The sequence below is a fragment of the Lutjanus erythropterus genome, chromosome 8, assembly GCF_056507025.1.
Source record: "Lutjanus erythropterus isolate fLutEry1 chromosome 8, fLutEry1.hap2, whole genome shotgun sequence".
NCBI lineage: Eukaryota > Metazoa > Chordata > Actinopteri > Lutjaniformes > Lutjanidae > Lutjanus > Lutjanus erythropterus.
This window is the reverse complement of record NC_139324.1, coordinates 9,103,475-9,130,767: the sequence shown is the minus strand read 5'-3', so window position 1 is coordinate 9,130,767 and position 27,293 is coordinate 9,103,475. Positions and strand designations below refer to the sequence as shown.

The window sequence follows — 27,293 nt, the reverse complement described above, 5'->3', positions numbered from 1 at the left end:
TAAAGGATAAGGCTACGAAAAAAAAACAAAAAAACATTACTGCTGCACTTTCATATTGTACTTGTGGCCACACAACAGACACTGACATCAGAGCAAATGTTTCACATGCATGAAAGATTCAGCCCATGGACAGCAGTGTAGCTGCAGGTACTGCTGACTTACCCTCTGTGTACATAAAATATGACAGATATATAGGGAGAGTGCAGTTACAGTCCTACAGTTAATTCTGTTAATATTCCTCCCTTTTCCCCTGTAATGGAAAACACTTGATTACTATTTTAAACATTCTATTAACACAAAAAAAATCTATGACCTGAGTGAGTAACTATAGGCGCCCTAACATGTCATTAATACCCAAAGTGCTAAATTGATCAAATTCAATCTATATTCTCTCTCCTTAAATGCATGTGTCATTATCCCTTACTGAAAAAATATTTTTACAGAAAAATAGCATGTAGGTGACAGTCACTCCAGACTGTATGGACGTGTTCACAGCATTCCTGCTTCACCAGGAACCAGACCACAGCTTCTTCTGAAGCACCGATCAATTGCAAGGCATAGTTCTGTTTTTTTTTGTTTTTTTTTGAAGTAGGGGTGTATGAGGCGCTTATCCACAATCAGTGTATTACCTACAGTAGATGAAGGTCAGCACGTTTCCAGTTTGAAGAACCAGCAAGAGTACCACTGTAGGAACCTAAGCACTGTACTGTTGTGGACAGGGTCAGCAGCAAAACACATTTTAGACACCTATGAAAAAAAACATGTCAGCATCAGGTGAAGTGCGTGGTTGTGGGGAAGACTCCACTGATGGGGCACAGAGGCACAGCAGGTGGAGTGTGAATGACCAAGGGAAAAAATATGTAGTGAGGTTAAGCTGAATGAATATAATTTATGTAGAAAAGAAAACAAACAAGAGTTTATGCCTCATGCTGTCACTTTGATAGCATGAGGCATAAACTCTTTTTGGCCTCTGAAGTGAGGCATGACAGAAACAGTTTTTAGAACGACTGGTTTAAGTGAACAATAAATTCAGATTATTTTCACTGATTTATGTTTTAAGGTGTGTAGGAAAATGTTGTTATAAGAAGAATGATATTTGTCTTATATCATGGTGGTTTCCTGTCAGAAAAGCCTGTCTGGCAGCAAGGTAAAGCAGTGTAAATATTCTTAGTGCATCAAGCAGTAATAAAAAACTGCTTAAGGCTGTATATAAAACCAGTCTTTGTTTTGTCTGTTCTATGTTACTGTAGGAAGGTGGTGCTGCAACAGGGTGTCATCATTCTGTAATGAAAACATGATTCATATTTTTAGGTGATTATCAATATTATAATCCATTCCTGCCATGTTCTGCCAATAGATCCCCCTCAATCCTACACACTGGACCTTTATGTGGCTAAAACATTCTGCTGCTGACTCTGTCCACATGCAGCATTGCTTAGCTCCTGCTGCTTCTCCAAACTCAGGGTGTGTCGACCTCCACCTGCTGTAGGTAATACACTGACTGTGGAGAATTACCTCATACAACCACACTTCAAATAACCCAAACTTTAAGTTCCACTAGTTGTCTCTAAACGCTGACTCCAAAACAAATTTTTTTAAACAAGATCTTTGGGTAGTTTGTAGATTTCAGTTCTTAAACTGTGTGCCTTAATGTAGCTTTTGAGAATTATACATTGAAGAGCTGTTAATGCTTCAAGAGAACATATTTTAGGGAACATCTCCAACACCAACAGGTCTGCCAGCCTGTCCCTGCCTTGTTCCTCCTCTGCTGCACCTGCTGTTCTCGATTCAATTTAGATTTTGTCTCCAAAAGATGACAGGAAACCAAAATCGAAGCTTGTTCAAAATGTCCTTTTGGAAGCCTGTGGTGAACACAGATGCTACACCTGTGTTTTTTTTTTGTTTCTTTTTAAAGTCGACAGCTCCACTCAAAGGGTGCTGCTTGTGATGTTGTTTTACAACATGCCAATCCACTCCCTATTTGGATTGGACAGGTTAAGGACTTAGCGGCCTTTCCCTAAAGGGACAGTTCACCCAAGGATGAAATTCAGTCATTATCTACTCACCCTCATGTTGATTGAGGATCAGGTTTATTTTGTTAGTCGACAGAACACTGCTGGGGTTGCAGAATCTCCCAAACAATGGATGTGAATGGTGACTAGTTTTCAAACATAAAAAACAACTGGAAAAAAAATTTAAATAAATAAAAAAAAAAAAGTAAAAAAAATAAAATGCCTCTGTACTGCTTGTAATCTAAGTTTCCTAAAGTCCTACAGTTGTGTGCACACCGTGACACTGCTGTTTTCCTGTGAAACTCCATCAGTGTTTTGTGGACTGAAAAACTAAACCTGACCTTCAATCAGTATGGGGATGAATAGAAAATGGCTGAATTTTCGTTTTTGAGTGAACTATCCCTTTAAGGACTTAAAAAGCAGCCAAAATCAGCCGTCCACTCAAGATTGAGTGGGACATCATCCTACAATCCACTGTACTCGGAACTTGGGAAAAAACAACCTCCAACATGGAAAAGTGCAACAGTCACTCAAGAATTTGAAATTCTGAGTCACGAAGTAGGTGAACACATGAACATTAAGCAGAATTACCTTTTCATCAGATTTTACTCTTTGTGGCAGCCTGCCACAATAAAAACATCAGCTGCTACTATTTTTCTATTTTTGGAGCTGCATGCTTCTCTCTCTCAGTCTAGACAGCAGCCCTTGATTTGCAAAACATTTCAAACATTTCAATCTTGCTCAGGTTTTGCAGGTTCCCTTCAAACTCGACCCTCTCTCTGTCTGTCACAGACTCACAACAGCCGACCTGTGTGTGAACAGCATGATGTATGGCTGGGTGCCCAGGTATATTTTGTGACCCATTTTGGCTTTTTTTGTTTTGTTTATTCGCCTGAGAGAACGCCATCTGCGACTGACTTGTGGACAATCTTCTCTCTCCCCCTCCCTCACCTGTTCACTCTGCAGTGTGAGAGGAGTGACAGTTGGAAACACTGCAGAAACACAGAGTCCTGTGTAATTTATATGACTACTGATGCAGGATTTTTTTTTGTAAAAGCCTGTAAGTACACCTGGTTGTCGATGACATTCAGTACCAAGCTGGTTTTGATAGTTTTGAGGCTCTGCACACACCATTCCCAAAGACCCACACAAGACTAACCCAACAATTTAACAAGCCATGGGCGATTGTCCAACTGGACGTCCAGTCCTCATATGTTTGGTACCATTAACTTGGGGTGTGTCTGTTGCAGGTCCATCAGACTCCTTTAAAGAGGCTATCGTGGGTGGGATAAGGCTGTCGAGTTCCTGCCTGTGCCCCGTCTCAAGAAGCCACTCGTGGAACTTGACCTCCACCAGGTCCTGAAACTGCCGCCTCTGCTCCCTTGAGAACATAAATGAGAAACTGTTACGACAGAGAACAAAAACGGGAAACCTTCAGTGCAGGAAAATGGCGAGGCGATATGGGAGAGGTCAGTGTTAAAGTCAGGGTTCCTGCACATTTTCCATTTCAAAATGTTCACTTTTTCAGACTATTTTTGACATCTGAGTACAAATAGCTAGATGTTTATTATATAAATAAATTATTTTAAAATCCAAGTGTTAACATATATGTTACATTTTGACTATGCATGCTATTATGTTGCCAAAATAATTGCAGGAAGATTGTAGCAGTTTTGGGATTGTTAAGTCAGTCCTCAGATAACTTGCATTTACCCATCATGGAAATTCAGTCCACACATCATTATTCACTGTGTCCATAAAAACAATGATGAATGCAGCCATAAAAGTGTGGTGTCTTTACACAGACAAGATAGTCAGTTTACTTTTCTGATAACTCCATCACTGCATGACTACACAATGTACAGATAAGCTTAGCATTTGGCTGTTTTTTGATTAGGGATGAGGCTTATTAGTACAGATGGTCAATATTACTACTCTTACCAATACTGCTAATAGATCCTGTACTTTATCAATACTCTTATCACTTCTTTTCATGACTAAATGATGGCTTGTTAAAAAATATAATACTTTAAAAAAGAATAAACTGGACTGAGAAGGTATGGGAAATTTACCAGCTGGAACAGATAAGTTACTCCTTGAGACTCCAAAAAGAAATATTTATTATGAGATGGAGCCCTGCCATCATCATACTAACAGAGTGAAGTGATCAAAATCTGCCTACATATTCTGCAGTATATCTGTATCTTTATCTCCCCTACCTCACTCACCTCTTGATGCATGTACATACACTCATGCCACTGTATACAAACACACAACACCGCTCCTTGACCTTCACCCTTTTTCTTTTATTTATTCATTTATTAACTCCTTTTAACTTTTCTTAATATTTTTTGTTAACCATATTTTTTCTAATTTCTACCTTTGTTTTATTTTAAAATTAATACTTTAAGCTGGGATGTGTTTGGTTTATTTTAATTTACTGTTGTTTGCCTATGAAAAATAGCATGGAAATTCTGAAAATATTGTATATGTTGCTGTATTGAAATAAAAAGTTAAAAAAAAAATCAGAAAAGGATTAGAACTGAATATATTAAATATAACTAAATGTTATTTGGAAAGCGACAACAGTAATGGTTACAACAGTGAAATCACTACATAAAACCTCACTGGAAACAAATCTAAAATGTCAGTAATATAAACCATGTTCCTGACATGGTAAATGGATTACATTTATACAGAACGTTTGTAGTCTTCTGACCACTCAAACTGAGTGAAGTTTAGAAAGAATGAAGAACACAGACATCAGTCAGTATCTTCATCCTGTCCTCCGTCCTCCTCTGATGTCATCCACTGCCTGCACAAAGCCTACAGCTGCCACAGGGGAGGGGGGCTGGTTTGTCTCAGCCAGAAGGAAGTTTATAGGCATTTGTTCATTTTTAGATGTGTGGTAAACACAGAGGTAAACAGACAGACTACAGACAGACAGCTTTGCTTGAGCTTGTTTGTAACATTAGCTGTTAGACGAGCTCATGGGCTACGCTTGTGTAAAACACAGCGGATGATGAGAGGCTGTGGACCAAGCAGACAAACATCTTGGCTCCAAACACCACACATGACAAACACACTGCTTGTATGATTTTAAGAAATTTTGAAATTTATATTTAAGGAAAGAGAATAGGAACAATAGTCAGGAAACAAACTATTTTCTATATTCTCTTTTCTTTTTTTCTAATTATCTAATTATCCAGACCTGGAATATATTAAAAGCAAATTCCATACTTTTTCATTCTGTGCAGGAGCCCTGTAGAACACTGTAATAAACAAAGCAACTTTTCCGTCATGAAATGGCATCCTATAATGAATCCCCTGTCAGGGTCAGGTAGAGTGTAGAGCCCCTCGAGCAAGTTTTCTGACACCAAGTCCATCACTGAACTCCATAATATCTCCCCAGCAGAGCAGCTAACTCACACTCTCATTGATTTTTGGAACTGCTGTTCCATTATAACTTTCCACTAATTAAAACAGCGCGTTGGACAATGGAATAAGAAACTTATCGGTAACACTTACTTATTACTAGAATAAGCATCATCAATAAATGGCAAATTGATATTTATGCTTCATATTTAGTCAACAAAACACTGCTGGAGTACCACAGGAAAACAGTGTTGCAGAATCTCTCAAACAATGGAAGTGAATGGTGACCAAAAAAAACAGAATAAAAACATAAAATGCCTCCATACTGTTGGTCTGGTGTAATCGAAGTCTCCTAAAGCCCCAACATGCCAAGTTGAAAAATATTATTTTCAGCATGTTTTTATCCTGAATCTTCACTGTAGATATTTAGTGTGGAGCCACGTTCACGTGCACACTGTCTGAACTGGTTGTGTGTGGTGTGATGGTGTGCAAACAACTTGTCGAGACTTTAGGAGACTTGGATTACACCAGACAAGCAGTGTGGAGGCATTTCATGTTTTTTTCTCAGTTGTTTTTTACGTTTGAAAACTAGCCACCATTCACTTCCATTGTTTGGAAGATTCTGCAAAACTGCTTTCCTGTGAAACTGCAGCAGTGTTTTGTGGACAAACAAAATAACCCTGACCCTCACTTGGCACGAGGGTGAGTAGATAATGACTGAATTTTCGTTTTTGGGTGAACTATCCCTTTAAGTACTGTTAGACAGATCCACTTATTAATAAAGGTGTGAATTCGGTCTGACTTGCTACTCACTTGTTCAGTCGGGCCTCCATCACAGTTTTTTGCCAGTTTTGTATCCTCTTCTGCTTTTCATCAAGCGCTGCCTGATATGGAGGGGGCAATCCTCCCGGCACCTCACACGTGTCCCCCTCCATCTGGAAAGGTACAACCAGCGTGTGAAACTCAGCTGGGGGCAGCAGGCGGTAGCAGGCGGGGTCAGGATTGGAAGATGTGTTGAGTGAGGGGTTGACGAGGCCCTCGGTTCCCAGGAGCAAGGGTCGATCCCAGGCGTTGGGGACGACGGCCAGCCCCACACTGGCCATATGGTCCTCCATGGAGGGGTAGAAAGTGTGGAAAGGCCCCAGTGTAATATCCACGTTTCCAGGTAGAAGCAAGGGGCGGGTGGGCGTCAAAGTGTGGATGGTGCAGCACGAGGAGGCTCCGATAGCGATCCTGCCAGCCACACACACCACCCGCACGTTCTGGCAGCCGTGGATGTGGACGCTGGTTTCAACAGGACCCAGAACCACTGTGCTGTCACGACATTTGTCCACACTGACTGATCTGAAGGAGAATATGCAACAAAAACCATGACGGATGAACTGTGTCCCACAAAATCCATAACAAATTTACATTAGGCCTTGTCCACAGGTATACAGATATTTTGCAAAATGAACAATTTCTTCTAAGTTTGGCCTCTCATCCACACAAGAGTTGCACAGTTAACAGTTATACCATGCATTTTTGCTTACTTACAGTATTGAATTCTATCATCATATTAGTGTTATTAGTTGTTATCAGTGAAGCGATTACATAATTCCCCACAGGCGTAAACCAGAGGGGGATTATGTAATCCCTTCTGCGTGTGCATCCATGATTAATGGACCTACAACTTGTCTGGAGCTACTACTGGACTGATCAGCCTGTTTTTTTGTGGTTGTTCATGACTGTATGCTGAAGGATCTCTAGGTTTCAGAGGTTTGGAAAAACCTTGAAAAAACTTTTTGCCATTATATTTTTATGGCCAGAGACATTCTGTTTTCACGTCATCCCATTCTTATGGTATCTCAAGAACACTTTGAGGGAACGTCACTAAACACATTTTTGATCATAATTTAAGAATTTATATGCTAATTATGACAAAATTACACACAAATATCTATTTTGATAAAATGCTGAGGTGACGACATGTTATATCCAAAAAGTCATTGGTCATCTTCACTGTGACATCATAATGTTCAGCTCTCCAACAGTCCTCTGTCCTCCTCTGTTAAAATAGTCTGTAAGTGAAGACAACATATTTCTACCTGAAAATTATTCACTGGAATCATATATGTAGAACTGCAGTCAGAACTTTTGCAAATAATAAATAAATAAGTAAATAAATAAATAAATAAAAAAATAAATTAAAATACACTTAACACTTTTTATTAAAAGTAGTGACCCCGTAAATTTGAAAAATAAGGTGGTTTATGCAACCAGGCACAGATTTTTAAAATCTCTTTTCTGTGTTTCTGTGTATCTGTGTGTGCATGTAGAAACGAATGATGACATCATCACCCCAGTTTATGCATTTAATCAAAGCACCAATGAGCTTTGAGTAATGAGCATGAACCTGAGACAACAACAGTTGTGGACTATTAGTTTGTGTATGTGAGGTTAGCACTGCTAGGTTGTGTGCCATGAGACTGTTAAATCAAGAAAGGTGTAGAAATAATCAAATAAATAATCAGAGACCATTGTTTCACTGTTCAAGTTACCAGCACTGTAGTATGTAACACATTGTTGATGTAGACTTTATTGCCAGGCTTGTTTGACTGTTTGTAATCATTTTTGCCTTCTTGTGTGTATTTAGGTATTTTATAAAAAACAAGGTTATGTGGACAGATTTCTTTTTAACAGAGAGAGAAAGTATTGACTTTAAAAAATATCTGTATATGTGCAGACAAGGCCTTAAAGTTGCCATATTGTGCTTTTTGGTTTTTCCTTTTCCTTTAATGTTATATAGCTTATTGTGCAAGTCAAGGATCTGCAAAGCTAGAAAGACCAAAGTCTATGCCAAAGGGAGTTACTAATTCCTACAGAACCTGACCTGCCTGAAACACCTCTTTCCTAAAGCAGCCTTTGTTCTGTTACTTGATGACATCTCTTTGTACAACACTTGCGTAATGCATAACTAGTTTAGAACAGAATTTGGAAAGAGCTTGGGGCCTTCATGACTGTGTCCACCAAAAGATTTTCTTCTGAGGCCAGTGTATTTTTGAATTGTTGCAATGAGAATGCCAGGTTTCTGGACTGTGCCACACATGTCGGCAGTGTGATGAGGCACTGAGCTTCTATTGTGCACTCAGCACTGAGAATTTTTTTCTGGTTGCTGGGAGTTGAAAAACGTTCAACTTTGGGTAAAATGCTGCGTTTGTCACCAAAGACAAGCTTTGCTCAAGTCGAGCGGCTGTAAAACTGTGGATAAACACTAAATTCCCTTTACATTCTTCACAATAAAAGTCACCTATTATCTTGTTATTTAAAACCTTGAAGCAGGAATATCAGGAAATGTTGGGTTTTCATCAACAGTAACTTAACTCCACTCTTATAATGCTGAAAGCAAACATGAAACAGTGAGATGAAGCACATACCTGAAGGTACAAACAACAATGGAGGAGAAAACTAAACTTCAAACCACAGAGATGTTTCCTTGCACATAAAATCTCATGAACCCACACAGAGTGGCAGGTCTGTCCTCTCTCACTACACATTTCAGCCTGCTCTTCATCCAGACCATCTAGAGCTACCTTGTGACAACATTTTCACATGGAGTATTTCTTAATAACACAAACTATCTGCAAAATTAGGAACTTGTGAAAATCAATTAAATGTGACTTTGGACGATATTCGGCATCATAGCAACTGAACCAGCTGAAATCGTGCTGCACCTCCAAATCAATCTCAGGTTCACCCGAGTGTTTTGAAGTGCGTCTGGCGTTTTCAGCTGGTAAAAAAAATATGTTGGTTGACACAGGGCCTATAATGTGTTTTTTGAACATAAACCCATTCAAGTAGAAATTCAAAATAAAAGTAAGAGTTAATTAAATGGATGAACATTAAATGGACACTCACACTGGGCACTTTACATGTGGATATCCAGTCAGTGTTGTGGTAATTGTATTCGACTGAGGCAATAAACCCCTCTGTGCTGATATACTGACCAAGAAAGTAAAGTTCTCCTGCTCACAGAGCCGTGCAGCACTGCCTACATGTACCAGGATACATTACACATGAGCTTGTTGTTGTTGTGGATCACTATCCTAGCCTATAGCTATTACTTTATTGGCCAAAATATAGCACTAAGTGACAAAAGTAGTCATCTAGCATGGCTCCTGGCTACGAAGAGGTAGAAACTAGAAATCCAGGCTGAAATAGGCTGAAGTAACACCAACTACACCACTGTGACATTACTGAATGCAGGAAGAACAGCAGACTTTGCAGCAGGAGAACTTTTTCTGTACATGCAGCAGCACTGAGGAACTTGGCTAGAAAACCAATTGGAAGCTAACCTTACCTGAGAGGTGAGAGAAGGTATATGAAGGCATCTGAGCATCTGTGGATTTTGATATTGGCACCGGTCAACCTGTCTGAGGTTTTCGCCAGGGTCTGTTTGAAGACTTGCGACATCAGCACAATCTTACTGCCTGGTGGAGCCATGTGAGTGTTTCGGGCTATTTTGGCTCTCTTCATGGCCCCCTCCACTAGAATACACAGAGAACAAGTAGACAGCCAAAGAAATGTAGACAAATTGTACAGGTTTTTAAGAAACTACATTATAAAACCTAATTCCAGAAGATTTAGGATACCTTGTTGAGCCCAGGCTAGTTTCTTGCCTGAACGCAGGCAGGCAGTTATCCCAAAGGGGTTGAGTGTGAGGGTACGCTGGAGACATGATAGTAGCTTGGGCAGGGGGAAAGACTGGCTGAGTGTGGAGTAGCCAGCTTGTGTCTGAAGTGGACCTTTGGTTAGGAGCCTGTGGACAGGTTGGACAGCTCTGCCATGGCAAACTGAGCCCTCCAAGAGCAGGCCCAAGCTCCGCACAGCCTCCAGGGATATCTGGCAAAACACATCTGTAAAATCAGCTACAATGAATTGTAGATGTGAGAGGTCATTTGTTTTAGAGCTTCATTTTGGTGAAAATTTGAAAAAGCACACTGTAGCTGCAAAACATGCAGTAGTTATTCTGTAAGCAAAGAATAAAATGTATGATGTGCTTAGCTTTTCAGCATTAGAAATGAGATGTCACAGTTTTATTTTCTGATAGAGTTCTGAATCATAATGATTATCACCATCTTCAGCATTAAACCTCCAATAACTCCCTTTTTTTGGCTACTTGGAGGTGGTGGAACAAAGTTGTTAACACAGCATTGATGCATAATCAACTTTTAAGGTGAAATGGAGAACAGTTGCTTATTTACACATCCAGGAATTACAGAGCAATTTTTCATTCATGTGATTTTTCATTCATCTCTCTGACCACCTGGTGAATCCAAGTCCAATATTCAGTCTTAAAACTCTGTTTTTGGTCTCTACCAGCTCCTGAGGGAAAGATCTGCTTCAGGATGTTTACCAGCTGACTACTACCAGCACTGAGCTGGTAGAATACGGTGGGTTTTTCAAGCTTTTTTTTCAGGTAGCTGCTGCTGTTATGAGACTGAGAAACAATAAGCTGTTTTTATGTTTGAAAACTGGTCAACATTCACTTAAATTGTTTGGGAGATTCTGCAACGCTGTTTTCCTGTGAAACCCAGGCGAGTAGATTAGGGTTGGGCGACTGCACCAATATATCATCTATCGATGATGGGCTGAATCCATCACTGACTGGGGTTTTTTGTCCGATTTTTGGGGCAATATTTGTCATTTTCTTTTGCTAATGTAATGATCTGCAGAGTGACAGCAGCTGCTCCGCACTGCGCCCTCATCCAGCGGCACAGGACACACTCACTCAAGTTGACCATGAGTGCTCTGAGTTGGGAGAGGAGGGAAAACAGCCTGCAGAGTCAGACTCTTTAAACTCTTTACACTCAGTGATTTAAGGATTTAATTTGACTAAACCAGAGCTGGTGATAGCTGGAAGAATGGACAGACAAACAAAGACAGTTTAGGCATGTTTTACATGTTTTTATGTCGAGTTTGAATGAAGTGTGTTTTACGAGAAGTTAACGAGACAATTAAACTCATCTCAGTTTGATAAAACAGAGAAACATAAATTCAGAAGCTGTGCAGTTGTATTTCTCTGTCTACAAAGGAAACAAGATGTGAGAATATTTAATTTATTGGCAGTTCATGAGTTTATTTAATTTATTGGACATAGTGAACATACTCAGCATATGTAATGTAGTGAATTTGCTGCATGTGCACATCATCTCCCGGCTGAGACAGGAGGAGGCGGGAGCGGGAGACGAAGAGATTGCTAGTTGCTGATTGATGGGTTGGTGATGGTCAGGTGAAAATGATAAAATATCGCCCAACCCTAGAGTAGAACTTTCTCTTTAAAAGCTCCTTAAAGCCAAGGGGAGCTGCAAATTCAGATGATAGTTCTCTGGAGGTTCACTGACCTTGCAGTCTCTAAGGGCCTGTCCAGACTGTGACAGCTGGCCTGGCTCCATCAGCAGCTCCAGAATCTCAGCTAGATGGCTTTGTACAAATGACAGGTGGGCCTGATCATCCCAGTTCTGCTGAACCAAACACAAACAACCAAAAGACTATGAGCGGTTCATCAAAAAACAACGGAGAGCTGACAATAACATTTGAAATTTAAAGAGAATATTGAGCTGTGAAAATATTGCAAAACATGCAATAATGTTATCAGTCTGTCTTCTGTCCCTCAGAGTAACAGGGACCTTGTTCTGAGAGCTCGTCTTGGCCTCTCGGTCTGATGGAGACGGGGAGCGAGTACGATGACTAGGCCACTCTTCACCAATCAGAGAGGTGCGCAGAGACACACGGTTCAGCTGCTGGATGTAGAGGAAGAGGATGAACTGCAGTGTGTCCACAGACAACTGAAATACATAGAAAGAGAAAAAGACATGATAGGGTGCATACTAATGTGGGGAGAGCAAGGTTACAACAATACTAACCTCTGCCTGAGGCGGAACACAACAATACAAAGAGCAACACAATTTCATGAAAGAGACAAACATGATACAAAAAGCAGTTACATCATTACCTTCTTAGGTAAACTGAGCCATTTGTACAGATGATCTTTAACTAAGTTGTACTCCACCCTGGTCATTGTTTACCTTGCTCCTTTGTTGGTCCAGCTCGCTTTTGGAAGAGCACTGGGACAGACACTCTGCCCACTCCAGCCTCTCCTCTGGAGAATGGCCTATTAGAAGGTCAAAGGTCTCAAAGTAGAGCCATGCAAGGTCTTCTGGAAGCTGGAGCTTTCCACAGGCGATATGCCTCCACATGGGCCAGCCCAAAATCGGGAAGCAACCATCCCGTGTTCGCACATAAATCGCCATCTTGCGCAGATAGTGCAGGCTGAGTTTGGAAGAGGGAGCCACCTAAAATTGCATTAACTCCAGTCATTTTACAACATTCACATCAACTGGATAATATCATGACATTATAGGACTGGCCAATATGACTTATAAATAAAATCTTTATATTTTTAGGCTGTGGCTGGGCACAATATCAATGTTATATTGATATTGGTGCATTCACAAATTATTGACATAACAATATTTTTGCATACTAATTATCAGTATTGTTGATATAACAACTAAGCGGGTAATGGCAAACTAATAGAACAGCTAGAACAGTCTGGTAAGTTCTGAAAATTATATCACTTTACTGTATGCAGCCTTTAAAACCAGGAAAAAACAAGACTTATGCAATATCACCACACATCTATTAGGGATTCATAATAAATTTCTGGGATGATAAATTATTGGCTGATACTGGCCTATCCAGCTATGTCAAACTGTAGCAGTATTGACATATATGAGCCGATAACTATAATAATATCTGATCTGACAGATTGTCACAGCATTTAATTTGAATTATTAGTCAAAGACAAATATGTTTTGTGATGATTTGGCTTATTTTTCTAGAAAGAATAAATGAACATTTGAAGAGCAAAGAATATAGGAATAAAGGATTTGAAGAATCATCCATCTTTTCTCACTGCAAGACAATATATAGTTTCATACCACAATATCTATATAATATTGGTATATTGCCTAGCCCTATTGTATTAAATAGATGGGCTGAGTATATTCACCTGCAGAGCACCCAGTAAGAAAGGTTCCATGCGGGGCCATATGCTCACACTGTCCGCCTCCATCTCTGAAGAAAAGGGTCATAAAAAACATGGCTGACACATGATACACTGATATGTAATATTTTCACACTATAACAGAGCAATGTAAAAAATACAGTACATTTGGTCTATTCAAAGTGACATCACAGTGAAATTACTATGTTACTTTACTAAACACTAAATTTAGAGATTAACTGGTGGGTTGTGGAGCAGCTTTTCTCAATAACCAGTTGTAGTAAGGGTGACTTTACAAGTGCACAACCATCATATTAACAAAAATCTGTACGTCGTTCATTTAATAAGGTAGGAAACATCTCATGCAGCGCCGCCATGACGCTCTGATGCTCCCATGACAACTAACCAGCAGGCTGCTCGTGTCATCAACACCTGACGAGATTGGCATCATAATATCAACAATCAGGTCAAACCAATCCAGTCTGACTGTACATACAGATACACAACACTCTCTTCATGTTGTGACGGAATATGAAAGAGAGTCTGAGAGCTGCTTGAATCCTGAACCGTGTTTTCTGTTTGTATGTTCGTCTCTAAAGTTACTTCATCAAACTACGGCTGACCAGCTAGCCGAACTTAGCTGTCGTTAGCTAGCAGGCTAGCAAAGCAGAGGAGGCGGGGAGACAACTGAGTCTCTGCTCTTACTTTCAACCTTTGTCTTTGTCTTTGTGCAGGAAACGTGATGCTCCGTCTTGATGAGTCCAGTCACTCATAAGTGACAGTACAGATGAGAACGAGTCCTGCCGTTGATGGTGTTTCTTGTGATTAGAGGTTGAGTCACACACACATCTGCCGTTCTTCCTATTTGCCGCCCTCCTCCTCTCCACAGAAAACTCAACTGACATCTGTTGCGCGCAACTCGCGGGGGCGCGCTTCAGCCTGCACTGAGGGAGCACTTTGGAGCGAAACACTGCACATTTATGGAAGCTCATTTCACCAGTAAAAAAGAAACATAGTAAGTCATAATTATGAGATTTTTTAGGTAATAATTTTGAAATCTAAGACGTCATAATTATGAAATTAAAAGTCAGAATAATTAGATAAAAGTTTTAATTGATGGGATAAAGTCATGTTTATGAGATAACAGTAGAAATTATGTGATAAAGTCAAGAAAGTAATAATTATGAGATAAAAAAGAGCTTATGGGAGAAAAAGTCACATTATGAAATAAAAGTCATAATCTTTATCTCATAATTATGACTATTAAGAAATGGGCCTCCATATTTCTGGGCTTGGGGTGTAAAAAATTACATTTAACAGGATTAAATAATTTGGATGTTAAAAAGTAACTGTATTCCAATACAGTTACAAATAAACAAAGATGTAATCAAACGTACAATACATTTAGTATAATGGGGATTATTAGCAATTTTAAGATACATTTTAAAATAAAAATTATAGACAGTGCACAGTTTGCACTCAACACTGAGTCTCACAACAGCACTCTGGTCTCAGTACTGCTGCTACTGAAAAAAAAAAAAAAAAAAATTGGACTGTAGGTGTTCATGCTGATGACCAGGATGGTATGAAGCTAAAAAAAAAAACACAAGCCCCAGAATAAGTTTATGGCAGTTTACTTGAAGTTTGCATGTGAAATGTAAATAGCACAGTTAACAAAGTACATTTTAAAGCTTATAATTAGCTACCAATATTAATCTACACATGCACATACACACAACAAGGAATGGAATAGCTTGACAAACAATTAATAAACCAAACAATAAAGAAAAAACAGTATATTAAGCAAAACAGTTTCACCATATGGTACTCGGGGATAGAAGTAACTAATGACAAATACTGAAATTACGGTAATGAAGTAGGTTTGGGGGGGGGGGGGGTATATGTACTTTTAGATTTTCAAGTCTGTACTATAAGGCATATTTTAGGATGCATTACAAGCTGTAATCTACTAAGTTATTTTTAAAATCATAATTGAGCACTGACTACAAATTTATATCCAAACCTTGCGTCTGCATTTGAGTAGCCAATCAGGTGATCTGATTGCAAGTGGACCAATGAAAACAAAGAAATACAAATGAAAAAGGAAAAAAAAAACCTGTGGCAGCACACATTTGGAGTAAAGATGTTAATTATCAATCATCAATCGATTAATTATCCTTAAGAATTTAACCAATTAAAAATGTGTTCATGGATATTTAATCAGTAGTCATCGCTGAAACTGCACCTCATTTGACAATATTGTAATACTTTTTAACAACTAATTAGTAATTGTACCAGAATATATTTTTAAGAAACGGTACCAACTTTGCATGTTTCCACACTGTTGCTTCCATATCATAGATGTAGTTATGTTCCATACAGTCAGAGGACGATTGAGAACTGTGTCTTTAATGGTGGGCGGGGCTCTGTCTGAAAGGCAGGCTACCCGTCATGCAGTGGGAGGGTTTTGTGTGACAGGAGGAAGAAGGCTTGTGACTGGCAGTGGGACCCAACCTTCTGAAAGCCGGCTGTTCCTGTTCCTCTGCTACCTCCTTCTAAAATATAACGCTGGTGGGATCTATGGCTACCAAAGGGATGAATCTCTGCAGCGTGTGCTGCCTGCTCCTTTATGTTCTCACGGCGGTGCTTGCGGGGTAAGTCGAGTGTGCCGGGAGAGTGAACGCACACAGCTGTGAAACAGCATCGCCAGGTGGTCCACATGTTTCACTGTGATTGGTCCAGACCTGCTGTACATGTGTGAGTGGACAGGAACAGGCTCACACACTCAGCTAACTTGCTAATACGTGTTTCCCCGTGTTTTGCTGCTATCTAGCTAAGCGTTTACAGTCGGGGAACAGCGCTTAAAGTTCAGACTGTAACTGCCATTTGTGGATGACTACTTAACTAGCTTAGTTAGCTCGGAGCTAGCCCTGATACCCAGGAAAGTCAACCGGCTTCCCTCAAAGGGGCTGCAGCTAGCTAGACTAGCTGTTTATTTATCACAGCAATTCACTCTGTAACAGTAACAACCCGTAACAGCGGGGTTATTTGGTTGCAGCTTCCCTTGTCTTTTACGTTTTGAACTCGCTTTGTGCCTCTGTGTCGTCCATACTAACCCGTGTTACCTCCGTCTGTCTTGTAGGCGAGACTTCTATAAGATCTTGGGGGTGAGTAAGACGGCTTCAATCAGGGACATCAAGAAGGCCTACAGAAAGCTGGCTCTCCAGTTACACCCCGACAGAAACCCAGACGACCCCAAAGCTCAAGACAAATTTGCAGACCTGGGGGCAGCTTATGAGGTGGGTGTATTGTTGTTGTTGTGTGCTTTGCTGAGGAGAGGCAGAGTAAACTTACTGTGATCTAAAAGACAGTCGTGTTTACATAACAGTACGGAAACCGTGCTGGAGGTTTTGTCTTGAAATACGTGATTGTGTGCGGAAGCGCCAGAGGCACCAATACAAGAGTCTTTTGTACCTTAGCTATTTGGTTGTTGTTGGAAACGATATGGTCACTGTGATTGGTGGACTATACCGTGTGGCTGCATCTGATTGGCTGTTACGGAGTACAGCTGGCATTCAGGAAAACCAGACGTGGAGATATGGGAGTGGATTCAGATAAGCGCTTCAGGTGCTCCCCTATCAAATTTTCACATTTCTGACAGTTTTTGCTCTTTACTGTAGAAACATTATATTCTGTTGCTCTCTTCTTTTTGCAAATTCCACATTCATGAATGTAAATTAATGAATAATGTGTGAATGTTCCCAGTGTGGGATAATATTATGTTATCTTAGCTTAGCTACCCCTAGCCTTTTTATTTATGAAGGAAATTAAATGTGTCAACAATGTCTCTCTCACAAAACAAAGAAAAACTACCAAAACAATCATTGTATGTAATAGCTTTCAAGTTTTTGAGTGAATTTTCTATCTCACTCGGGAATTTTTATGAATGAATGAATGAATGAATGAATGAATGAATGAATGAAGGGTTGTGTAACTTCTGTTGTCTTTTTCTGTGTTGTGTTTTCATGGCTTCATCTCTTTGTGTGTGATGATGCTGATGTTGTCCTTTGACACTGTGTATGTGTTGACAGTTTGAAATAAAGAAGGGAAAAAGTATCACATTGCTCTAAATATGACAGTGAATAGCTGTGTGATTTGATACAGAGGGAGTGGAAGTCACATGAACACCTGCACACTATGATTCAATTCAGTATGTAAATGATATTGCTTTTTCAAATATTCTAATATTCAAGTTCTGTGAAGGCTGCGTAAAAGAGGTGCTGAAGGTGTGTGAGGTTGTTTTTTTTGTCATATACGGATGAGGATGAAATTATTAGCCCCCCTATGGAAATGTCATTTAAGAAAAAAAAAAAAGTGTTTCCCTAGTGCTGTTAAACAGAGCAAGGATTTTTTAAACACAGCTTTTCCAAACATCCTAGTTTTATTTTGGATGCTTACATTATTTTACTTTGCACACAGAAACAAAAGAATACTCCCACCACCGTGTTTCACTGTGGGGACGGTGTTCTTTGGGTTATACGCCTCTCCCTTCTTTCTCCAAACATAAGCAATGTTTCTATGGCCAAAGAGCTCTAGTTTCGTCTCATCTGACCAAAGGACACGCTTCCAGTATGCATAATTTTTCTCCAGGTTGTCCTTAGCATACTTCAGTCTGGCTTGAAGGTGTCTCTTCTGTGGAAGTGGCGTTTTTCTTGGTCTGCAACCTCACAGTCCATTCCTGTGCAGGACTCTAGTGATTGTCTTCTTCGAGACTACAATTCCTGACTTGGCTCAGTCATTCACTAGTATCTTGGCTGTTGTTCTGGGGTCTTTAAACACATCTCTCACTAGTTTTCTTTACAGAGCCTTTGAAATCTTTCACATCCTACCTCTGCCAGGCTTGTTCTGAATTGAATTTCTTAATGATACTTCTCACTCCAGTGCTTGACACTTGGAAATGCAGTGATAACTTTGTATATCCTTCTCCTGCTTTGTGAGCATCAACAATTCTTTTTCTCAAGTCTAAACTGATTTCTTTTGTTTTTGGCATAATGCTTTCTCAAGTGACAGCTCAAACCCTTACTGAAGTTTTTATACTGTGTGTAAATTGGAAGATACCCCTCAGTTTTAACTTGACTTTGCAAGCTTTGAGAATTACAAAGTTAAAGCACAACAGTGGTTTGTGCAATGGCTCAAACTTCTTAAGGGGGGTAATAATATTAACCCTGGTAATTTTTGTTTTTTCTGAAATAATTTATGCTTTCTAAAGAAAACTAGTATGTTTAGAAAGGCTATGTTGAAAATTCCTTGCTCTGTCAAAAAAAGACTTGGAAAATTTTTGAAAAAAAACTTTAAATTTCATAGAGGGGCTAAATGATTTTGTCCTCAACTGTTGGTTTGAATTACATTGTACTGAAAAGGTGTTAATGGAAAGTAGCTAAGTATAGTGACTCAGGGTGGCTACAGGTCCTTTAAAAAGTCTGAAATTTACAGATAAAAGTCCTTCAAAAGTATTAAATAGTTCCATTTGAAAGTGTTTAAAATTCACTCAGAGCGGAAGACTTGATTTTGAGTGCCATTGTTATCCTGTTACACATTTTTGAGGTTTTTGCAAAGATGCTAAGAAATAACTTTGGTTTAATGTTCTTTAACTCGACCAGTTATTGTCATTTTGTCTTACTTGTAATCTTGAGCTGACAATATATGTATTTACCCAGAAAGTCTCCACTATATTTTTCTGTCAGTTATAATTAAAAGTTATTTCAAGGTTCAGGGTTTTACATATGTAATATAAGCTCCAAACTCCAAGCCAAGCTTGTAAAATATGATAGATTATAGATTATTATAGATTTATTGTAATAGTTGAAACAAAAGTATAAAATGACAATTTTAAAATGACATAAAAATGCTTCTTACACAGTAATGTGTATGTAATAATTAAGGAATAATGTAGAGTGAGCAGGTTATTGTTGCCCTTGTCAGAATTGGGTGTTTAACAAATACTATGATATACAATACAATACAAAAATATAATGTTACACTGACAGGCGTCATTCTGTTACCTAATGAGTACGTTTGATACCTAAAATGCATTCTGCTGCTAATACCTCTGTAATTCTACTGAAGAACGATTTCTTTACAGTTTTACTTGTAGTAGAATAATTTTACACTGATGTATATCTACTTTTACTAGAGTTTTAAGTACAAGTCTAAATAATTCATGCACCACTGCATGTTATTGGTTCCACACAAATGTAAAACATGAATAAAAGCCATATAGAATTTGATTGTTTTGCAACTGATAGTCTTTTTATTTGTAGGTGCTCTCAGATGAGGAGAAAAGAAAACAGTATGACACCTATGGAGAAGATGGACTCAAAGAGGGACATCACGGCTCACACAACGACATCTTCTCCAGGTGGGTTTCATGAGCTCTGGTGGCTTTTATACCCACAACAAAATCTCCACCAGGTGTAAGTCTAGAGGGGATCATGCAATCGTATGTGTGTGGTAAACAGACAAGCTCCAGGTCCTTGACAAACCTTATTTTATGCCTCCATACTGGCAACAGCTGTGGCCACAGATCATGTTTTCAGGTCGTCCCATTCTTATATGCAATAATGCAGGAAAGTCCACTTGGATGACCAGGGATGAACTGTTAGATTCTGCAGCTCAAAGGTCACTGTGACCTCACAAAGCACATTTTTGTCCATAATTCAAGAATTCATATACTAATTATGACAAAATTCACACAAATGTCTAATAGGATACTAACAGTGCTACAACTAGTTATATGTGATTAAATTGTAAAATAAATGAAATTGATCCATCACAGTTACTGACACAGAATTCTGTAATTAAATTATAGTTACTAATCAAACTGTTGGTTTATTACAAAAAGTTTACATCTGAATATTCTATAATCTTTTCGGGTTGCCTGGCAGAGATCTGCACTCTACTGAGTTCACTCCTCTAGTTCTAAATAAAATAATGCTAAATCAGATCACAGATTGCATTGTGTGTTTGCCTGTGTCTGTACTTCAAAAAATGTCTTCTCATGTTACTACACCTCTTACTGTGCCCTCTCTATGTAGCTTCTTTGGTGACTTTGGGTTCATGTTTGGAGGCAACCGACAGCAACAGGACAGGAACATTCCCAGAGGAAATGACATCGTCCTGGACCTGGAGGTCACGCTTGAAGAGGTGTACTCTGGGAACTTTGTTGAGGTGAGGAGAAAAACCTGTTCTCTAAGTGAATAACCTGCAGTCATTTGAAGTATCTAATATAAAATCGGACTTGGTTACAAATGTGTGTTTGAATAAAAGACTTTCACTTTGAGTTGTCAAACTGAGCTTTGCAGCTGTTAGTTAGTGTCCACATAGTGTTCTATCTGGCACAAAGGTGGTGAGAGGGTGCTGCATCTGTGCTGTTAAAATAAAAGAAAAGAAAAAAGTGCTGCACATGGATTTTGTTTCTGTGACATTTTTTCACTGAGAGCACCAAACGGAAGATGTGCTGTCTCAGTTTGACTTGGCTTGTCAGCACAGAGCAGCAGGGATTTGCATCTGGGCTACTCACTTAAAGGTGTATCTTTATACAGGCTTATCTTGAGTCAAGTGGCTATAAAACAAGGATTTTATTATCTAAATACTTTTATTATGAAGCAGCAAAATCAGTAAATGTTGGGTTTTCACCTGCAGTAACTTGACAGGACTCCTATCAGATGAAAGTGAAGAAAACAGTAAAATAAAGCAGATACCTCAGAGTACAAACAGCATCAAAGGAGAGAAACTAAACTTCACGCCTCAGAGATTCACACACACAGGCCTACAAGGCACATGTCCTCACATAATATATGATTGGTTGCCTGAAAAAAATGCCAGTGATGACAACAGCGCCTATCTGAAAAGTTCTGAGATTTTCTATGTGAAATGCCTGGTGCAGCTGCACAAAAATATGTCTTTTCTTTAGGTAACCTCATGTGGCCACAGACACATTCAGAACAATGCAGGCACTCAGAAAAAAACACTATGTGGACATGGGCCCTTACATTGCAAAAGCTACTGATTCATCATCTGATTTACTTCCTGTCATATTACTTGCGTAATTTGTTTCAATAATCTTTTCTAAAACTTCTGTGAAACAGGTTGTACGTAACAAACCTATAGCCAAAGAAGCCCCTGGCAAGAGGAAGTGTAACTGCAGACAGGAGATGAGGACGACGCAGCTCGGACCTGGCCGCTTCCAGATGACTCAGGAGATGGTGTGCGATGAGTGTCCTAATGTGAAGTAAGTCACTGCTTGTGGTGGCTTGTGTTTTGCTTCCCAGCTGCAGGGCACAGTGAGGGGAGAGTCTGTGGGATTAAACTTGAGCAGAGTGAGCTGATCTCAGGCTTGGAGCACACTCTGCTCCACATAGGTTACTAAATGTGGATAAAATGCATTTTCAGTGCCTTTTTTCTAGACACCAGCCTCAACTTTATGTGGGTATTGTCAAAAACATAGATTTGAAGTCCACAGGTCTCGTTTATACCGATCAGAAGGAGCTGGAGGGTGAGATGCACAGAGCTAGTGCACACAGCTATAGTGCTTCTGTTGTGTGAGTGAAAAACATGTCTGAGTTGCTCACAGATGAGCCAGGGGATTAGAGCGTGTATTGCTTTTCTCTTCAACTACTGCTCATTAATTAATCACCTTTGGGTTCGGTCTTATTCTCTGGATTTTATATAATCATGTGTGTATTCAGTTTTCTGATTATGGAGGATATGTGTTGCTGTTGAAAGAGGTGTTTTTGTTATTTAGTGCAGCCTCACTGATTGGTGGGCAACATAACTCATCAGTATAACACAGTTCAGTTCAACAACAGCACAAACTGCAGCCTCCAGAATGATCCTCCAGTTGAATCAACACCTTTCTAAAACACAAACTGAACTTTATAACCTCCTTCATGAAGGAAAGAATTGTATCAGGACTGTATGAGACCGTATTCGTTTAGTTAGGTATACCTTATAAACTGGTAACTGAGAGTATATTAACAGTGTAATAACATTTAGGAAAGAAGTTGTACAAGCCTAATATCACAATACATGTTTTCTATTGTGTAACCTGAACCACAGGCTGGTAAATGAAGAGAGGACCTTGGAAGTTGAAATTGAACAGGGGGTGAGAGATGAAATGGAGTACCCTTTCATTGGAGAAGGTAAATGTATTATAAGCTTGATATAAATCATTTTTGTTTGTTCTTCAATATTACTTGTCGTTAACGTCTTGTGTGTGACCACAGGGGAACCTCACATCGATGGTGAACCTGGAGATCTGCGTTTCCGCATCAAAGTGTTAAAGTATGAATAAGCTTTATTTACTGCGAAACCTCCACTTGTGCATCTGTTGTTTGCAACAACACAGTAACATGATGTGGTGATTCTTTTTTTTTTAGACATCCTGTGTTTGAACGCAGAGGAGATGACCTGTACACCAACGTCACCATCTCCCTGGTGGAGGCACTGGTTGGCTTTGAGATGGACATTGTACATTTGGATGGACACAAGGTTCTGTACATACTTAGTATATTTATGTAGCTGTCCTGTGGGGCATTAGTTATCCACTGAGATTGTTTTTGAACTCAGACTATTAAAACTTTGGTAAAAGACCATTTTAAAGTTTCACATTATTTAAAAAGAGGAGTGTTGTATTGAACATGCCAGATAAATTGAATGGGTGTGTTTGTCCTTGTTTTCCAGGTCCATATAGTGAGAGATAAGATCACTAAGCCCGGTGCTCGAATGTGGAAGAAAGGAGAGGGTCTGCCAAACTTTGACAACATCAACATCCGAGGTTCCCTCATCATCACCTTCGACGTGGAGTTTCCTCAGACGCAGCTCGATGAACAACAGAAAGATGGTGAGAATGAAGAGAGTGTTAAAGGACCTGGTTGGTCCTGACAGGATCACTGTTGGGGGGGAAAGTTATTTTACTTCACAACATACCTTTAAAGGAGAACTTACTTTACATCATGACTTGCCTTAAAGGGAAGCTCCCAACAGTTTAAAAGACATGGGCCGTCACCAGGTAGATGCTATCAGTTGCATTGCAGCATTTAAAATATAAGTGTCCACACATGATCAGTGGAAAACCCATTGGCACCAAACTAGACAGAAGTGCCCATCTTGGTGTGACACACCACTTAAAATTGCCACTGTACACCGCGCTTGGTGTTTAGATTATTTGAACTTTGACCTTGGAGGCTGCTGATGTTTCCAAGTGCAGTCAAAGAGATATCAGCTGTATGTGATGGAGCGGAGAGAGAGAGTGATAAAGGAAAAGTCACAAGATTAATACACCACGATCTCACCAGGAGAAGTAATGTCTGAATTGTCAGCAGTTAAATGGGGCTCAGATTGGTTTACTAACTTTGCTAAATCCAACTCTAAGGTTAGCTTAGCTGTTTATGTACGCCAGGCAGCCATGATGCCTAGCACTGTGCTTTGCTTCTGCAAAATCTTCCCATCATACCACACGGTGAGCCAAGAACAATTTTCTTTTTCTGTTCATGTGAAGACATCTTGAGGTCCAGTGGAGTTTGACCCTTACTAGGAACAAAACATCAGGATAATTTATCGCACTAGTAGCAATTCTAATGTTACTTTAGTCTCTTATTTCTAAGTAAATTCTGAGACTTTGCTTCATATGTATTTATGACGTTGTTAATGTGTGAACAGATTGTAACATAACTTAGAAAAAGGGGACCTTCCTCAACTTTTTTGGTCGCCAGTAACAACATGCGGATTGATTTCTGTGGGACTCAGCAGAAATCTGACCAGGGTAGCAAGCATATACAAAAATTCACAATAAAATAAGAACAGCTGTTCACACATAGTGAAAAAATCCAAAACACAAGCTTTATTTTTATCATTCCATCCTAATGTTTTCTTGGAAATATTTACAAAAGACAAATATACCTAAACCCCAGTTCCCATCCTACCACAGTTATTCTGTGGGAAACACAACTATACAGAAACATAAAAAATGATTTTGGTAATTACCAATGTTGTTAATTTAGGGCAGCTGTGCCATAAACCTTACATTGGGTGGTGGTCTAATAAATTTGTTAAGCACTGTATATATATGTGTGTGTATGTGTATGCATATATATATTCTTATATTTCTATATGACTTGTTAGCACCTTTGGGTTGTAAAAAAATGAATTGAATGAATTTCATTCCTGTGTACTCTGTGTGGAAATGACAACAAAACTTGAATGCATAGGAGAACATTTACAGCAGGATGCATGAGAGTTATAGTACAAGACTTAGAACATTTTCACCACCCTCCCAAAACTCACATGTGAGAGCACAAACATCACTCTACTGCAGCCACACTGACAAGACTGAACAAAGATGTGTGAGATAATTGGACCAATTAATCAGTCTATCATTATTCTGTGGACTAGAGCAGTGGTTCAAACTGACGGGCGGGGCAGAAATATAGAGTGAAACAAAGTTGAATGAATGTGATTTATGTAGGGGAAATAAACAATCAAGGGTTTACTGATGCCATCATGCTGACCTTTGTTTAAAATTCAACTTCAGTCTTATCAGTTGCTTCTCCAATTATTGTTAATGATTGATAATAATTGTGGTGTGGGGGTTGTGAACTTTTTTCAGCTTCTGAAACAGAGTGTTCCAGAAAAGTTTGGGAACTACTAGACCAAAGAATTAATTGACAAATTAAAAAGAATAATTCCACTCACTAATAATGATCATAATCTTTACTTGCAGCCTCAGTTATGGTGTGAATACAGTAAATTATTGAAAATGTCATGTTGACAAACAAAAAGACAGTCACATGTTCATCATGTTAACTTTGGTGTATTTTAGCAGATCAATAGCAAATAAAATCATGATACATGTTATTTCTTTGAAAGTGTATATATCTTTTTTTATATGCTGCTGGTGTGAACAGTTTTTGCTCTGTTGTTGCAGGTATTCGGAGTCTCCTGAAGCAAGGCTCTGTACAGAAGGTTTACAATGGACTACAAGGATACTAACACACTGACAGACACAACCTGGACTGAGTTATCTGCCATGCAAACACACACACACACACACACACACACACACACACACACACACACACACACACACAAATACAGTACATCTTCAATAAACAGGAGGGTGCTCTGTAATTCTGGCCAGGGTGTATTTATTATTTTTAGATTGTTCTCAGGATGGCTTGAATCCAATTCGTTTTTAATATTCGACATTTTGACAGCAGTGACACAGTTGCAGATGTTTTATTTGGAAGTGTATAAATGGGAAGGAGGCCATGTCTTTGTTATTTGTTTTTCCCCTACGCATTATTGTAATTAGCCCGTTAGTTTATTTTCAAAATCAATCTTTTTTTTTTGTTGGTTTCTAGCTGAGTTCAGTACAAACACTGTCTACTAATGTGTCAACAACATAAACTGTAAATAAAGATGGTTGCTGCATCTCTTCTGTCTCCCGCTGGAAAAAAACGAAGCCAAAACATCACGGATACGAGTGCCGCCACCTTGACTGAGTCTGTGTAGCAGTGACCAGGGATAGAGCCACGGTATCGAGGTCCCGCCCACACAGCTGGCTACCTCAGGCCAGGGCTCAGCTGTCAATCATGATGTAAAATCACCTTTTTATGGGATCAAATAAGTACTTAAAACCAAACGGATCGGAAAAATAAATGCCTAAACATACTAAAGTGTGAGAAGAACTACAGAAAGTGATAGAAACCTTTTTTGAGTAAAATTTATTTGACGGGTATTTTCATGTTTTAGTTTGACCCATGTCCCAACTGCTGTACTGCTGTACTGCAGCCAGCCACCAGCGGGTGAATGAGATGTTTTGGCTTCACTTCTGGGGAGCTGTCATGTCGCCCATCTTTATATACAATCAAATGTCAACAGCTGGACCTTTCCAGATAAGACAGTCTGACACTCATTCATCCCACTACATCTGCTGAAGATGAGCTGCTGACAAAGAAAATTCCCAACCAACCTTTGAACAAATTTGAACCTGTGCAAGACCAGAAGATGTTCTGCTGTTTTCATTAGTTCTCTGAATGTAACAGCTTCACTTGTTGAGTGATGAGCATTTTTTTTTTGGTCAGATTCCTGTTCAGTAATATTGTACTTTGTAAATAGGAAGGACAAAGCTCACCTGTTGTGTTTTAGTTTTCCTAATTTATGTTGGTTTTTACTTGTCTGTTTGCATTTGCCACATTGCGACAGGAGAACTGTCTGCATTGCACAGGCCCCACGTTCACTGTTACAAGAGTTGACCTCTTGCAATGAAACAGTGAATTTTTATTCTTGTGGAGGAATGGGGGCATTTTGCACATCCTGCAGCACCACTGTAGAAAAGTTTGTTTCACACACCTCTGACTCTCTCCCTGTCCAGGCACTTCTGACTCAAAGGGACTTCAGACCATCAGATTTCAGCATGCCTGATTGGTATTGCTGTTCCTGACTGGTTTGGTTTGATAGCATCGATGGCCGGGTTAGTTTATAAGGTTTTCCCTTCTCTGTGTTTTTACTATCAACTGTAACGCTGCCTCCCAATTTTATGAGAGTTTCATGGCCTTAAATGTGAATAATCTGGCCGTTTTTACTGAGTGTGGTAGGGGATGTAATGTACTTTTGACTGAATATAAATAAAGATTTGTACAAATTCTGATGCACTGTCATTCCCCAACTTTACCAGCAGATGACATCAGAGTCTAGTTAGTGACATTAGTGAGTAATCCTGAGTTGCACAGAGTGAGTGCAGCTGCTGGGAGTGAAGGATGGTGAAATAAGCCATAGCATGTAGCCATACAGAAAGGGTT

General features: G+C 39.4%; 2 protein-coding genes and 1 long non-coding RNA gene across 4 annotated transcripts; 2 read left to right on the top strand and 1 right to left on the bottom strand.

Annotated features, from left to right (window-relative positions):
• Nucleotides 1-581: 581 nt before the first annotated feature.
• On the bottom strand, nucleotides 582-14,277 carry tbccd1 (TBCC domain containing 1). Of its 2 annotated transcripts, none has more exons than XM_084724433.1 (10): nucleotides 14,140-14,277; nucleotides 13,441-13,505; nucleotides 12,455-12,721; nucleotides 12,056-12,214; nucleotides 11,771-11,887; nucleotides 10,019-10,268; nucleotides 9,727-9,913; nucleotides 6,201-6,731; nucleotides 3,172-3,393; nucleotides 582-747 (listed from the first exon to the last, which is right to left on the bottom strand). In XM_084724433.1, the coding sequence occupies exons 2-9, from the start codon at nucleotides 13,501-13,503 to the stop codon at nucleotides 3,180-3,182; spliced, it is 1,788 nt and encodes a 595-aa protein (XP_084580559.1). In that variant the 5' UTR covers nucleotides 13,504-13,505; nucleotides 14,140-14,277; the 3' UTR covers nucleotides 582-747; nucleotides 3,172-3,179. The 2 variants fall into 2 exon arrangements, with proteins under 2 accessions (XP_084580559.1, XP_084580560.1); XM_084724434.1 differs by having other exon boundaries at nucleotides 3,236-3,393.
• Nucleotides 9,458-14,296, top strand: LOC146322434 (uncharacterized). The gene is made up of 4 exons (XR_014771295.1): nucleotides 9,458-9,733; nucleotides 10,749-10,819; nucleotides 12,044-12,143; nucleotides 14,169-14,296. It is a non-coding gene; the product is annotated as an uncharacterized LOC146322434 (long non-coding RNA).
• A 1,598-nt stretch (nucleotides 14,297-15,894) lies between these two features.
• dnajb11 (DnaJ heat shock protein family (Hsp40) member B11) lies at nucleotides 15,895-25,927 on the top strand. Its single transcript, XM_084724432.1, has 10 exons — nucleotides 15,895-16,088; nucleotides 16,577-16,733; nucleotides 19,755-19,852; nucleotides 20,529-20,661; nucleotides 21,582-21,724; nucleotides 22,552-22,634; nucleotides 22,719-22,776; nucleotides 22,872-22,983; nucleotides 23,176-23,335; nucleotides 25,418-25,927. Exons 1-10 carry the CDS (start codon nucleotides 16,015-16,017, stop codon nucleotides 25,480-25,482), a joined length of 1,083 nt encoding a protein of 360 aa, XP_084580558.1. The 5' UTR covers nucleotides 15,895-16,014; the 3' UTR covers nucleotides 25,483-25,927.
• Nucleotides 25,928-27,293: the final 1,366 nt, after the last annotated feature.

Excerpts from the sequence above, each read along its gene's own strand:
- tbccd1 (XM_084724433.1), bottom strand. The coding sequence starts at position 13,503 with ATGGAGGCGGACAGTGTGAGCATATGGCCCCGCATGGAACCTTTCTTA. Across the intron at positions 11,888-12,055 it reads AGACGAGCTCTCAGAACAAG|AACTGGGATGATCAGGCCCA; the intron begins GTCCCTGTTACT and ends TTGGTTCAGCAG. Across the intron at positions 3,394-6,200 it reads ATGGAGGCCCGACTGAACAA|GGAGCAGAGGCGGCAGTTTC; the intron begins GTGAGTAGCAAG and ends TATGTTCTCAAG.
- dnajb11 (XM_084724432.1), top strand. The coding sequence starts at position 16,015 with ATGGCTACCAAAGGGATGAATCTCTGCAGCGTGTGCTGCCTGCTCCTT. Across the intron at positions 16,089-16,576 it reads CTCACGGCGGTGCTTGCGGG|GCGAGACTTCTATAAGATCT; the intron begins GTAAGTCGAGTG and ends TCTGTCTTGTAG. Across the intron at positions 16,734-19,754 it reads ACCTGGGGGCAGCTTATGAG|GTGCTCTCAGATGAGGAGAA; the intron begins GTGGGTGTATTG and ends TTTTATTTGTAG.